This window comes from Haliaeetus albicilla, chromosome 12 (assembly GCF_947461875.1).
Source record: "Haliaeetus albicilla chromosome 12, bHalAlb1.1, whole genome shotgun sequence".
In the NCBI taxonomy this organism is placed as follows: domain Eukaryota; kingdom Metazoa; phylum Chordata; class Aves; order Accipitriformes; family Accipitridae; genus Haliaeetus; species Haliaeetus albicilla.
In genome coordinates, this window is record NC_091494.1 from 8,678,125 (window position 1) to 8,692,388 (window position 14,264).

The 14,264-nt window shown below is 41.3% G+C and overlaps 1 protein-coding gene across 3 annotated transcripts in view; it reads left to right on the top strand.

Annotated features, from left to right (window-relative positions):
- The window catches only part of DAPK2 (death associated protein kinase 2), a 56,207-nt gene that overhangs the window by 5,996 nt on the left and 35,947 nt on the right, over positions 1-14,264 (top strand). For 2 of the 3 annotated variants that reach the window (XM_069797962.1, XM_069797964.1), the window contains exon 6: positions 7,568-7,665. In XM_069797962.1, coding sequence (XP_069654063.1) covers positions 7,589-7,665 — 77 coding nt within the window. In that variant the 5' untranslated portion in view covers positions 7,568-7,588. Of the gene's footprint in view, positions 1-7,567; positions 7,666-12,068; positions 12,220-14,264 lie in introns of those variants that run through there. The other variant, XM_069797963.1, reaches the window with a different exon arrangement.

The window sequence follows — 14,264 nt, forward strand, 5'->3', positions numbered from 1 at the left end:
TGCCTCAGTTTTCTGATGGAAAAAGTTTTAGGCTACTGTTGTTTTCTGACAGGAAAATATTTAGGTGAAAATAAGAGTTTGCTGAAATTAATATAACTTTTAACTGTGCTTTGATTACATTTATTTGAAAGCAGAGGGTAAAAATTACTTGGTTTTTGCTGTTGGAATTGCTTAGTCTTTTCTAGGACAGAAAAAAAGAGAAAGACAGGATAAGAAAGGTGAGAGGGGAAAGCACTTTAATGTTTATAAAAATCTGTTTAGTTTTAGCATAAGGCACCAAAACTAGAAGACAATATCGCTTGAATTTGTTTGGTGGGTCTTGTTTTGGTTTTGGTTTTTTCTCTCCCCCCCCCAAATGACTATTTTTAAACAGTCCAATTTTGATTCTAAATTGTTTTGGTCATTTTTCAGTATTAAAACACAACTTATAAGGGAAGTTGTTACTTTGGTTTGTTCTAATGTGTTTTGGATTTTGCTTTAGTATAACTATTGCTTTGTAATATAAAAACATGCCACGGGATGCTTCTGACTTTGGCAAAGGATTTAGTGATTCAGCTCATGTCAGGTGTACTTGAGAAAGTATGATTATTCAGCTTTTACCTTAGTCACTTGAAACTGGTTTCCTTAGGGTAGAAAATACCCTAAGGAAAAAAAATGCAAGGCTGGTGACAAGCTAAATGATCCAACAGTTTTGTTCTCAACTCTATTTTCTATAATCCTGCTTTTGTTCAGTGGTAGGTGGACATTTGTCATGGGTTTGACATGTGTGGACCAGTTATTGACTGTCAAATAATTTGGTAATGACAGACCATAGGTAATAACTTACCTATGCAGGGAAACCTTTTTTAAAAGAGAGAAATAGAACTTACTTTCCTCTGCTCCTCTTAAGGCGGGTTCTGTCACCCTCTTCAGAAGAGTGGATTTCTTTAGCTTCATTTCCTTTACACACAGCACAAGCTGCACTAGAAAGGCACTTCTGTGCTGGAATAAGAATATCTACATTCAGGGTTTGTATTGATATAAAATATATGTGTTTAAATTTATGCCTTAGATCATAATGAGAAACAGCGTGATTTCTTAGGGTAAATAAGATCTAATTTTAGGTATGACTGAATTTAGGAACTTGAAGAGATCAAACAGGATATATTTCTAGTGCCTGAAACCGGAATCTCAGAGTTCTGTATTCTATTTATGGTTTTGCTACAGCATTGTTACATGTCTGTAGGAAAATCATTTGCACAGGTAAACAATACTTTGCCACCTTGTGATATTTGGGATGCGTAAAGGGGAGTTGGATACAGGAGTAAAAGGTGAAGTATAGTACGCTGTATGTATACTATACTATGGACTATCAGTATGAAAACATAGTAAGTAATATGAATGCTGAGTAGAAGCTGGTCTTCGTATTAAAATGCTCACTGCTAGGAATCCTAGAGCAAAGAGACTGATAGAGAAGAGATGACCCCAACATGGGATGGTTGAGGAGTAGACATGGCATGTTCTGTGAAAGAACACGGAAGGTTATCTCTGCTGCAGGGCTTGCCTTGGAGCTCCTAAAGCTCTGGTCTGATCTACATATGACTGCAGCAGATTCCTGCATCCTCCTGGTTTTAATGAATTCTCGTGCAGACGCTGAGTGATTGGAAATCGTTCTGACTCATTGTATTGCAATATTGTTTGGGCGCATGCCCCAGAAGCGTTAGCATAAAGAGTGTATCAGAAAACGAAGTTGATTGTTGTTGTTTCCTCAGATCGTGAATGTACAACTTCTTGGTCTGAATGAGTCAAAGATGAATGATGATCTCTAATTCAGTCTGCTTTCACTGACCAGCATAAGGAAATCACCATCTAACCAGAGAAAAAAATTGTCTCTTGTTCCTCCTTTGGTATACTTGTGCTCTGTACTTGCAAATGGAGTCCAACAAAAACAGTGTAGTTTAAATCTTTTGAATGTGAAATCACCTTAGTTTCCTAAGATCAGCGTATAATATCTGGGGAAGGTTGTGTTTATGCTTCTGAATGGCATTTGTATTTCAGATGAATTTTAAGTGCGTGAAGGTTATCTTTTTTATCTTATCTCCTTTATGCTGTGTATTTGCTAATGACAATTGTCTTGCATCATCAAGTGTATGATCTATTTTGGGCATCTGCTAACTGTGACTAACAGTGAGAGATATCTGCAGAAGTAATGAGAGTGGAAGGCAGCATAAGATAATGTGAAGTGATAGGCATGGGAAACACCGGCACATCAGAGGTATGACTGGAGGGTCTGAACACTTTGGAACAGTTTTGAGTTCAGTCTTCAAAACCAAGGCTCTAGGCTGACCTGGATGCTTGAACGGTTCCTTGGTATTGAGAGTAAGCTTGCTGGTTTGACCTTTGCAGAACAAGGGTATAAGTTAAAAGATCAGCAAAAGGGATGGGAATTTTCTGGTTATTTTTGAGATAATATTACATGGATTCTATGCATCTGCAGAAGTAGATATGTTCTTTGGAGGATGCTAGGAAATGAGTAAACTTGTCAATCAAACATAAAGTGACTGTGTTCCCAGAGGCATCTTGGGTGGGTTTCCCATTCTCAAAGCACTGTTTTTAACTTGCTCTTCTGAATGACAAAGTCTCTCTTAGAACAATGGTTTTCTTTCAGGTGTGTTTGCATTAACGTTATTTATAGCCACGTACCTTGGATTCTGATGAAGGGAGTAGTCAGCTTGAGGGATTTACAGTCTTCGGGCAAGTCTCAGCAGTATCTCTTAATAAGTGGGCATTTTCCCATACTTGACTTTTGCATGCGCTCAGAACTTAATCTTGCAATTCAGGATGAGCAGAAGGTTTGGGGTTTTCAGCAAGGCTTGGCTTTGTCCTTTGTTTGCTTTTTCTGAAGTCTGTGGGTGTTGAACTAGGTTTTGTACCAACACTTCAGAAAATCCTGCTCTGAACAATTGCAAGCAACATTACATAAACTTAGTATAGAGCCAATAGCTCAGAGATGTCCTCATTCTTGTAAATGCTACTAAAGCATTTATTGACTGTAGTTTCAAGCCCTGAGCAATATTGGCCAATGAGCTTTCTCCGAGATTATGAAAGGTTGCTTGAGGAATACAATAATTTGCTTACAAAGCAGAATTTGAGTTGTTTGTTTTCATTGAGACAAAAAAGAGATGTTTTTGTCCCGGGCATGAACATGGCTTTGGGAAGGGAATTAACGAGCAAAGTAGCAGAACAGTTCACCTGGCTTCATCTTGAAAAACTCTGAAAATACAGGCCACGTAAGGATCAGCCAGAAAAAGTCTGAGAAAGCATGGGTATGGAAAGCGGAAGTGGAAAAAACCCCACCACATTGTCATACATCTAGTCAAGGTTCACCAATGCAAGTGTTGATTTCTACAGTATGCTTTAATAGTGCTATGGTTATTCTCGTCTTCAGTGTCACAACCTGTGTGGTTTCTATTATTTGCCTTAGGTAGCTGGATGAGAGAGATCACCGCTAGAGCACAGATATAACACGAAGACGTGGGAGGCAAATTTGTCTCAATTGCAGAGTTTTGAAACTGGGGTTTGAACCCATTTGTTAATGAAAATGCAGTAGGCCTCACAGAGCCTTTAAGAGAGCCATGACATCTCCAATGGAGACCTCCAGCAAGGCTGCTATTGAGGGCGTGAAAGCCATTGCTAGGGGCACCTTGCACCTCCCTCTCCTCCATGAGGTGTCTGCAAGTGTCTGTCGTGCAGTGGAAATGGTAACTTCTGAAACGTGACAGAAATGGATGTGTTTTGATCATGTGACAGATGCATGTCAGTCATGTCATGTCACAGCATGCATACTATCCCATGAGGTGTGCAGGTATGCACCCTTCGAAAAGGAGAGGATGCAGTTTTGATGTATAGCTGAAACATTTCCCATCATCTGATACGAGTGAAGCTGTGGGTCTCTTGGGGACAGGGAGTGGGGCTTGCCAGAATAATGCGTGTGCCCCGTATCTTCTCCTCTATCCTGGAGGAAAGAGCGTAGAGGAGAGCAGGCTGTAGGGTGGGTGTGGGCCATTAGAAGCTCCCCACCTAGTAAGTACATTGTGAAGGGGAAAGGAGTGAAGAGAAATGAATAGTCGCAAAGTCCCCCTGGATCTCCTTGTACTTTGGAAATGGCAATCCAAAAGGATGCACTGCACAGAGATGTTAAGTATATGATGAGAGCTGCCACAGAATTACACAAAATTGTGTCACTAGAGGATGGAAGCAGGTACCCCTTCTCAGCTTGTGTGTTGTGTAACTGGTCCTGAGTGCCTAATAGAGGGACATCTAATTTTGTTGATATCCCTTTACTTACTGTTACTGTTTTTTGAAAGAGTGAATGTTATTCCCAGCTAGTATCAGTGTAACTGTTGATGCAGTAGCCCTTCTGCTTGAAATAAAGCAGTCAAATAATTTTTCTCCTAATGCATAGGTTTTGCTAACATTGGCCAAAAATATATGTAGAAGTACTTAAGAGACTATTTCTGTTCATTTGAAGCAATAGAAGGAGCATATTTGGAAAGGAATTTAATTGATACTCAACATGCCTCCCATGTGTTAGAAGCGAATGGTTTATAAAAAGGGAGGGAAAAACCAAAGCAGCCAGTCTTTTTTCTGAGGTGAATGCACAACAAAAACTGGGTGCGTTTTGACAAGTTGTTGGATTTCTACAATGTATTTGCTGCTTATGGTATATGCTTTTGTTAGAGAAAAATCTTAAATATGTGCATTTCAACTTGGCAGGAACCCTGCAATTACTCTTTGGTACTTTGTCCTGTTTTATAATAAGTCTGCTGATTTATCGAAATAGCTGGATCTTCTTGCAACGTTGAATTGAGCTTATTTCTAAAGAATCAAAATAGAGCTTTGCTTGTGAAATATGCTTCACAGTGTACCACAGTCAGATGCCAAAGACCGCTATTTAAAAACATGCAGGAGCTGTATAGAAGTATAGAACCTGGAAGTCCCCACTGCGTCTGAAGCAAGCAGCATCTGGGGTTCAAAGGAAATGTACGTTACATTGAGAAGTACAGATATGCTGCTGAAGCCTAGAGATGTGTGAGAATAACTCTATGGCTCAATGTAGTTAGATTAAACTTGCACTCTCCGCAAGTTTGCTGACGACACCAAGCTGTGTGGTGCAGTCAACACGCAGGAGGGAAGGGATGCCATCCAGAGGGACCTCAGCAGGCTTGAGAGGTGGGCCCGTGTGAACCTCCTGAAGTTCAACAAGGCCAACTGCAAGGTCCTGCACATGGGTCGGGGCAACCCCAAATGCAAATAGAGGCTGGTCGATGAGTGGATTGAGAGCAGCCCAGAGGAGGACTTGGGGGTGTTTGCTGAGGAGAAGCTCAACATGACCCAGCAATGTGTGCTTGCAGCCCAGAAAGCCAACCGTATCCTGGGCTGCATCAAGAGAAGCGTGACCAGCGGGTCGAGGGAGGTGATTCTGCCCCTCTACTGCACTCTTGTGAGACTCCACCTGGAGTACTGTGTTCAGCTCTGGAGTCCTCAACACAGGAAAGACATGGACCTGTTGGAGCAGGTCTACAAAGATGATCAGAGGGCTGGAGCAGCAATCCTATAAAGAGTGGCTGAGAGACTTGGGGTTGTTCAGCCTGGAGAAGAGAAGGCTCCAGAGAGACCTTACAGCAGCCTTCCAGTACCTAAAGGGGCCTACAGGAAAGCTGGAGAGGGATTTTTTACAAGGGCACGTAGTGATAGGACGAGGGGTAATGGCTATAAAGTGAAAGAGGATAGATTTAGGTTAGATATAAGGAAGAAGTTCTTCACTGTGATGGTGGTGAGGCACTGGAACAGGTTGTCCAGAGAGGTTGTGGCTGCCCTATCCCTGGCAGTGTTCAAGGCCAGGTTGGATGGGGCGTTGAGGAGCCTGGTCTAGTGGAAGGTGTCCCTGCCCATGGCAGGGGGGTTGGAACTAGATGACCTTTAAAGGTCCCTTCCAACCCAAGCCATTCTATGATTCTATGATTTTATTGTGGTGCTAGAGGCCTTACAGCTCTTTTACACGTTCTGATCTAAGTACTGGATGTTGTTTGGGCCACTGGGGTTAGTGCTAGTGTTCATCTACACAGGAAACACCAAGCATGTTGTAAATTGGTTGGCTGGTTATTGTATTAAAATCCATTCTGTTAACATAACTTATGTTGCTGTGTGGGTATATCCCAAGGTGTTGTGGTTTAACCCCAGCCAGCAACTAAGCACCACGCAGCTGCTCACTCGCTCCCCCCCCCGCGCCCCCAGTGGGATAGGGGAGAAAATTGGGAAAAGAAGTAAAACTCATGGATTGAGATAAGAGCAGTTTAATAGAACAGAAAAGAAGAAACTAATAATGATAATGATAACACTAATAAAATGACAACCGCAATAATAAGAGGATTGGAATGTACAAATGATGCACAGCGCAATTGCTCACCATCTGCCGATCGACACCCAGTTAGTCCCCGAGCGGCGATTCCCCCACCCCCACTCCCCCCAGTTTATATACTGGGCATGATGTCACATGGTATGGAATACCCGCTTGGCCAGTTTGGGTCAGGTGCCCTGGCTGTGTCCTGTGCCAACTTGTTGTGCCCCTCCAGCTTTCTTGCTGGCTGGGCATGAGAAGCTGAAAAATCCTTGACCTGAGACTAAACATTACTTAGCAACAACTGAAACCATCAATGTTATCAACATTCTTCTCATACTGAACTCAAAACACAGAACTGCACCAGCTACTAGGAAGACAATCAACTATATCCCAGCTGAAACCAGGACACGAGGAATAATGTGATCTCTGATCTTCTTCTCTTCCAGAAGCAGCATAAGCATAGTGCACTCCCAGGTGCTTGTATGCACCAATGTGAGGCTTGTTTTTCCAGACCTCACAGAGCTTATCAACTTAAAAGATTGTGTTCAGGAAACAAATTTCACAGTTACATAGATTAATGCATGCAACAGATGCTGCCTGTGTTTTTCTGTAGTGTGTGATGGAAGATGATGCGCTGAAAACTCTGTAAATGGAATCACAGTGCCTTTTTGCAACAGTAGTTCAGGTTTCTGTTTGCTGTCCTGCCAGTGTGCTTCAGAAACACTGCCTGACATGAGAAAAAGGAAGCTCTGCCTTGTGTTCTCCTTGGTTCATGGTCTGCCTGCTGACATTTAATGATGAAGCCTGTAATGCTGAGTCTCATGCTAGCTCTCTATTGTAGCATGGATACTTTATTGCCAATAAGTTTGTCAAATTATTCATTAGTTGCTTTACTTCGGTCACATTTATGTTTCAAGGTGTGTTCTGTGCTTCTGGTTAAATATGTGCTCAGTTACTTCAGTGAGGGGCAAGAACCCTCTTCACTTATAGGCACTCACCTCTTTGCAGGTTCGGACCCTCACTATTTGGCTGAGACTGCTAAATTAATTCTTTTGATTGATCAATGGTAACTTTGGCTGTGAGTGAGCTGCAATGGATCTAAAGTGACTATACCAGAAATGTGTTTTACTGATTCTTTGCCTGTTGGAAGATCGTAATGAATGTCATTCTTTCTTAATATTCTAGTTGCATCATCTTTGTGCATCAATGAGAAGTCCAATTATGGCTTTGTTCAAGCAACAGAAGGTGGAGGATGTTTACGAAATTGGGGAAGAGCTAGGAAGGTAAGTTCATGCTGATGACACCACACTATTCTAAAAGCTGACATGTGGGGATATTTGCCACATCTTAAAACAATGACTACATGATAGCCTAAATCAATTGCAATATACAACAAGAGAAACACATCCTTTTACAAAAAGTGTACTTTGGATATTATTTTCTTTTTAGGTTAAGTGTGCTAACTGTTTTTCCTGTTTCTTTTCTTGCAACTAGGACAACAAAAGGTCTGTTTACACTGTCTTTTGTAGGTAGGTGTCATCTGTGTCTGTGCATTAGACTCAGTTCACCTGTCCATTCTCTAAACCAACTAGGAAACAGGAACCCACTGTGCTGTCGTCATAGATGCAGCACTTTAATTTGGCTTGTTGTTTTGAACAGTGCTGCACAGCACTGTTGTTTTCAACTGGCTCCGAGCACTGACAGACATGTTCATATCTGCCTGCAAAACACTCTGTATGTATTCCTGAAAAGATTTAACTGTCAAAATTTCAGCTGGGCTGGTTAATACCTGTATATAGCTTTTAATCTATACAGGTTTATCTGCAGGTATTAATTATAGGTGGAGTTAATGGGCTATTACCATGCTTAACCATAAGCACCTGTTTAAACACTGCTGGGTTTGTGAGCTGGATGACACGGGGCTCCCCCAGTCACTTAGCAACATACAGTGCTCTGAGTGAGGATAGCTGGTTTCCATTCAGTGTCCAACCCTCCAATTATTTTCTTTTTAGTATGCAAATAGCTAAATTGGGACTATACACATGTTGGCTTCTTTCCCAACGTCTGGCAGTTGGTTTTGATAAATGACTGTGTATGTGCAATTACCCTTTTTCAAGGGCCAATAATTTAGTTACATTAAAACACTTCACTTGAAGCTGTTTTCCTGCCAATCTTATTTTTTGCAGTGCCAGCTATTTTATCTTTAGAGTTGTTGAGAAGATTTAAGGGGGGATTTTTTCTGGGTTTGGATTTTTGTTGTTTTTTCATTTCCTTCCCTCTCACAAAGGCCTCAACTAGGATATTTTCTGTAACTACTTACTTTTGAGTATTGACTGGTTCTGAGAACATCAGCCTGAAAGTGAAAATCTGACAACAGTGAGCAGTAAAGAAATTCAGTGTGTGTATGCAGGGTGTAAAAGGGGTGCTTTTTTTAACCTAGGAGGCTCTAGTATGTGCTGTAACAGTCAAACTGCTGAAGTGAGCAACTGGAAACCAAGTAGCATATTTTTACTTTGGTTCCTGAATTGTTTTTGGAAATCCAGTGTCTTTTGAGATGATGAACCTCACTCTCCTCTTCAAGCTGATGGTTATTAGGCCTTTTGAATGGAGAAGTGTAGTTGAAACAACCTGGTAAAGGCTGGCCCTTGCTGTTTGAATCTGCCTGAAAGGCATCAGGCTGGTAAAGGCTTGCATGGTCACAGCAGAACCTCCTCCTTTCCTGGCTGCATGTCATGGCTGGTCCCAGGGTTATGTCATGGAGCTGGTACTCGCTACGTGTCGGGTGATGGGCTGGTTTAGAGGAGACTACACTCAGACATGGAATCTGAAATTGTTGCCTTTTTTAATGGGCGTATTCTCTGCAAGAAAGACCTTTTCTAGATAAGCCAGCAGAAGGAGTAGGTGTGTACATGAGCAAGAGCCATCCTTACATGACAAAGGGGGTATTAAACTCCACTACAAAACCATGTTCTAGTTCCCAGCATTTTATGTGTAATACTTCTTGTAGATGAGATATCCAAGTCTACTTAGTACTGAGGTCTGTAGGCAAAAATGTTCCCCGAAAGACCTGAAGGAAATAGGCAAATTGTAACAAGCAGACCTCTGCTGCTTGTTACGATTTTTCAAGGAAAACCCTGTAATTGTAAATTGTGACAAGAGGGCAGCAAGATTGGAATTAGCTCCCTTACTCTGAATGTGTTCAAGTTATAAACGTTACACATGCCCATGAGTATAACATCACATTGTCTTTGTCAGTGTATTTTCACTTTCAGATTTTGTGAGGAGCTCTGCAGACCTCTTGTTTCAGCTGTGTGTTTTATGTGGAGTGTCAAGGGGTTATCATGCCTCTGTATCTCTGAGCAGTAACTACTGATTAGGGCCAGCAACAAATGATATCTTGCTTTGTTAGAAGAAAAATAACACAGTAGACAGGTTGTGGTGACTGAAATGCAAGAGTCTTTTCCAATGCTGACTGATGCCCTTAGAACCTGTAGATGCCTTTTGTTAGTTCAATATGTTCGCAACAAGCTTTTAATTGCTGACTGTTACAGGCAGGTGAAAGGATTAATTTATTACCATTCTGGCAACAGAAGTCACTTACAAAACAAAGGTTTTCAAACTACGTCTGTGAAGACTCTGTCCTGTTCATGTCCTCCTAACTGAGTCTGTGATTTCTTGAGAACAAAAGTAGTCATTAATACAGGCCTAGTGCTTGTTCTAGCTTGAATTCAGTCAGAAGTTAAAATACAGGATCTCACTGACAGCCAGCATCTGTTTTTCTGAAAGTTTTTGCACAGTACTTAGGAAAGGAGGCTCCTATTAAATACTGCAAATGCTCCTTAGCAAGGCTCAGATATATCTGGTCTGGTGATAAAATTAGACCCTTCCTGTCACTGTGCAGCACTGAAGGTAGCTGCAGCAAAGGCTCTTCAGATCCAGCTGTATAAAACCCTCCCAATGGCGTGTTTGTGGACTCCTCAACCAAATCATTCTCGGAGTCACTGCTGAGCTAGAAGAAACTCAAACAATGGTGGAAATGCAGTTGTCTCCTGTGCTGAGGCAATGGTGTGAAAGAAAACTCTTTGCAGAGAGGGGGAGCAGGTTTTCCATAGCTTGTGTGCTGTAACTAGCTGCTTCGCTCCAACATTCCCTCAATCTTTTAAATATTAATCTTAAGTTTACACCTCTGTTGCTCAGCTTCTCCAAAGGGTGCATACAGGGAACAACAAGTCAAGCATGTGGCGTTAAAAAAGTTGCTGATGGGCTTGTTCATTCTAGGAGCTATACTTGGGAAGCTTATCATGGCCTATGCTGAATGAGTGCAATACTTTATTATCATATATGTATATTTAAAGTTACTTTCTGCAAGATAATATCAGTTGGTTTGTAAGTGTGAAGCCTGTGGGGACTGAGGTTCTCTAGCAATAGCTGAAAGGGAGCCTAAAAAGAGGAGGAGCCTCTAAAGTGAATTTAGCAAATTTCAACATTTTAAAATAAAAAAAAGAACCCTTCTGAAATCTATAGTACAGCTTATTGCTAGAATATTGAAATACTAATTTTTTTCTTTTTCAAAATTTATGAAAAGAGGAGCAGAGAGTTTAGAATACTTAACTGAAGATGAATATGTTATAGGGATATTTATTTTAACTAGTATAACTGAGGACTTTTAGTCTGGAAGACTAGAAGAGCTAGAAAGCAATGTGGTATAAAGTAATCAGTGCCTGCAAAGGTATTAGAAGATTCTCTTCTCTTTCCCCTTCTCCCAAGGGCAGTAGATTGTGTGATTTGGGAGTACTTTATACAGTCCTCCCAGGCATTTAATGCTGTCACTCTTTGAAGGCATCAGACTTTCTGACAGGGTCGGTTTCTTTCTGTGTCTGAGCTGTTGATCAAAAATGGATACTTGAAAAATTATTTTCCATAGAATGCTTGCAAAATGTATCCCTCCTCAAATATGAGTTTATGTTGCTAAACGTAACTTTTATTCAAGTAATGGCAAACCGCATTCTTTACCATTGATTTTAATAAACTTTTTAAGAAACCTATTAACAGTTTTGCCTGTTTTGAGGAAGATCCTGGTGTAAGCCATTTGCAGGAATGTTTGTAGCAGATCACTCTACCGGCATGCCAAAGCAATGGAAACGCTTCCTGGAAAATGTGAGGAAGTGGAGGCTAACTTGACTTCTTGGGAATATGCAGCAGGTCAAATAACTGGTTCTTGTGGCAAGGGAGGTCACAGCAAGAGACAACCAAGAATGGAAACTTCAGTCAAGGCCAGTGCAGTCCGAGAGAAGGAAGAACTGGCCTACTGAGCTAGTGGTATAGTTCCCAGGAAAGTGGCAGCCATAAAGCTCACTGGAGAGCTTTGTGATTTGGATGGGTAGTTCTGTCTAGCTGGGCAAAAGGAGGTCTTGTACAAACCTGCAGGAGCCTCTTCCAGTTGTACTAGCAAACACTGACGGTGGCAGTAGGTGCACAGAGAGTGCTAGAATTTCAGTGACGTGCAGTGTAATTTATAAAAGGTTGTACCGTAGAGTCATTAATCTATTACCTAAATGTGTTGCCAGCCAGGCTGTAGAGAGCTGTTGACATTTGTGCCTTCTGGGCAGTGTCACTGTTACATGTCAAGCCTGGGCAGAGGGTAGGAAGTGTCACGGAACTTGTCCGGAAGTGTTTCATGACAGTGCTCATTGAGAAAGCGTGTTCCTGCACGGTGGTGCAGGAATCGCACTGCAGTGTCCTGAGACAGTGTCCTGTGCACCGCCGGTCAGCTCTCTGCAGTGTACAAGGACTTAGATCGTGCTCAACAGAGACAAACCTTGGAGTGATGTTTCTGGGTAAGGAAGTCTCCCCCTTTCCTTCATTATTGTCCTTTCACTGTAGGGAAGGGGCTCTACCTTCCTCTACAATGTGTGCCAGCCTTACCACCTGCCATTCCAGTTTCTTGCCTGTTTCAGTGTCTGGGAACTATGCTCATCTCTAGCCTCAACTTTCTCCAGCTTTTGTCTGGTTTTGCTATGTTTTCTGCAGAGGTAGGCAATCTTGTATAGATACAAGATGCATAGTCTGGTGAACTGGTCTTCATAGGAAATCAAAACTAAGTCTTCCAGTATGCATGAGAAACAGGAAAAGCATTTTGTTCACTTGCTAGTTTGAAATCCTCTCTGTTGGGAAAGACAGACAGTTTATTGCTGATACAGCATCGTGGCCTCTGAGGAAGGCAGCTGGGCATTAAAATTGTAAGAGCTTTTCTTCTGACAAGAAAAACAGGCAGAGCTTGCTGAAATTGTGGAAAGTAGAGTACTGAGATGGCTGTTTTCTGTGGGATCCTGTGCCTAATCATAGAAACCCAAGTTAATGCCTTGTTAATGCAAAAGGTGAGCTAAATTTGAGTGGATCGGGCTTAGACTGTGGAAATCAATTTTATAGCAAAGCTGTGACATTTTTCTGCATGTTAGGATGGTTTGTATTTCACTTTGAGGAATTTTCTGCTGTATGTGCTTAAATTTCACTACCTAGTTGTTTCCTCATGTTTCTTGGGTTTTTTTAGCAGCAGTGTCATGATTAAAGCCAAGCTAGATCTTTCATCTATGGCCTATCATGCCTCCTGTTGTCCCCCCTCTCCAGCTACAAGTTCCTGCCTCCTTCCTGCCTTGTGTGGGGGGATCAGCTCCGCTCACTGAGACAGGTGAAACCTTTTTCTCTGGGTGAAGCTTAAAAAGGACAGCAAATGCAACATTTTACCAGTGGTAATGGGACCTTGGAGCTTGGCACATAATCCCTGTTCTGACAGTGTAACTAGTAAATATTTATTTACGTAATGACAACAAAAGGCAGAGATAACTGAGGGATTCTTTGTAGAGGAGGAACTTGGAAATCTATGATAAAAAGTCATGTCATCCAGCTAAGTGGACTCCTTGGTAAACAGAGGGGCGTGACTGCAGCTGGGAAATTTACCCTTAACACACATTGCACAGTATCTTCATACCAGGAATGTTTTTTCTATCTACAGAAATTGTTCAGTATTGGGCTTTCTCAGACATGAACCTTAACTCTGTTCTTAGATTAATTTATAATTTGAATTAGTTCTTTACATTTGGAAGAATAACTCACACAAAGCAAGTCTTTGCTTTTGATGCAAAATGTAAGTTTAGTTACCGAGCACTAACCAGCACCTCTACTACTGTTTCTTGTTACAAAAATCTCTTATGTCATGTGTTTGATGTATATTGAATTTTTTGTTGAAACAGTTTTGGCATCCAGTACTTGGTCACCATCACTATGATTGTAATCAGCTGTCTGATGCAGTCATTACTTTTGGATTTTTTTATTCCTTCTAGCAAAATGAGTGATATTAGCTTTTTGCTTTTTAAACAAATTTCCCTGCTAGTTTTCAGTGTTCTTTCAACTGTGTCCAAAATCTTTGATTTGTTACAGGAAGTGCAGAGAAAATACGGGAGAGTTTTTGTTGTTTGTTTTTGGTTTTTTGGGGTTCCCCCCCCCAATAACAAAGCTGCTCTACCTACAGTAACTGAGAACTGGTCTTGGTTATTTAGAACTGGCCTTAGTCTTACTTAGTAACAAAGTTGTGCATTTTTTTTTGAGTGAATTCCTTATTACCAGCATCTCTCTCAATGATGGAAGTGATCTCAGTGTATCTCCTGAGTCCATATCTGGCTTTGAAAGTATAATTAGAGCTGAGTGACCCCAGTAGGCAGTGCTCAGAAAGCTCAAATTCAGTAATGTCTTTAACCCCTGAATATTAAGCCTAATCCCAGTCTTTGCTTTGCCATTTCTGTAAAAATAAAACTATTTTTTCCACTTTGCATTGCAGTAGAAAGCAGATGGAAATTTGAACAGCTGAGAAAATAGACTCTGTATG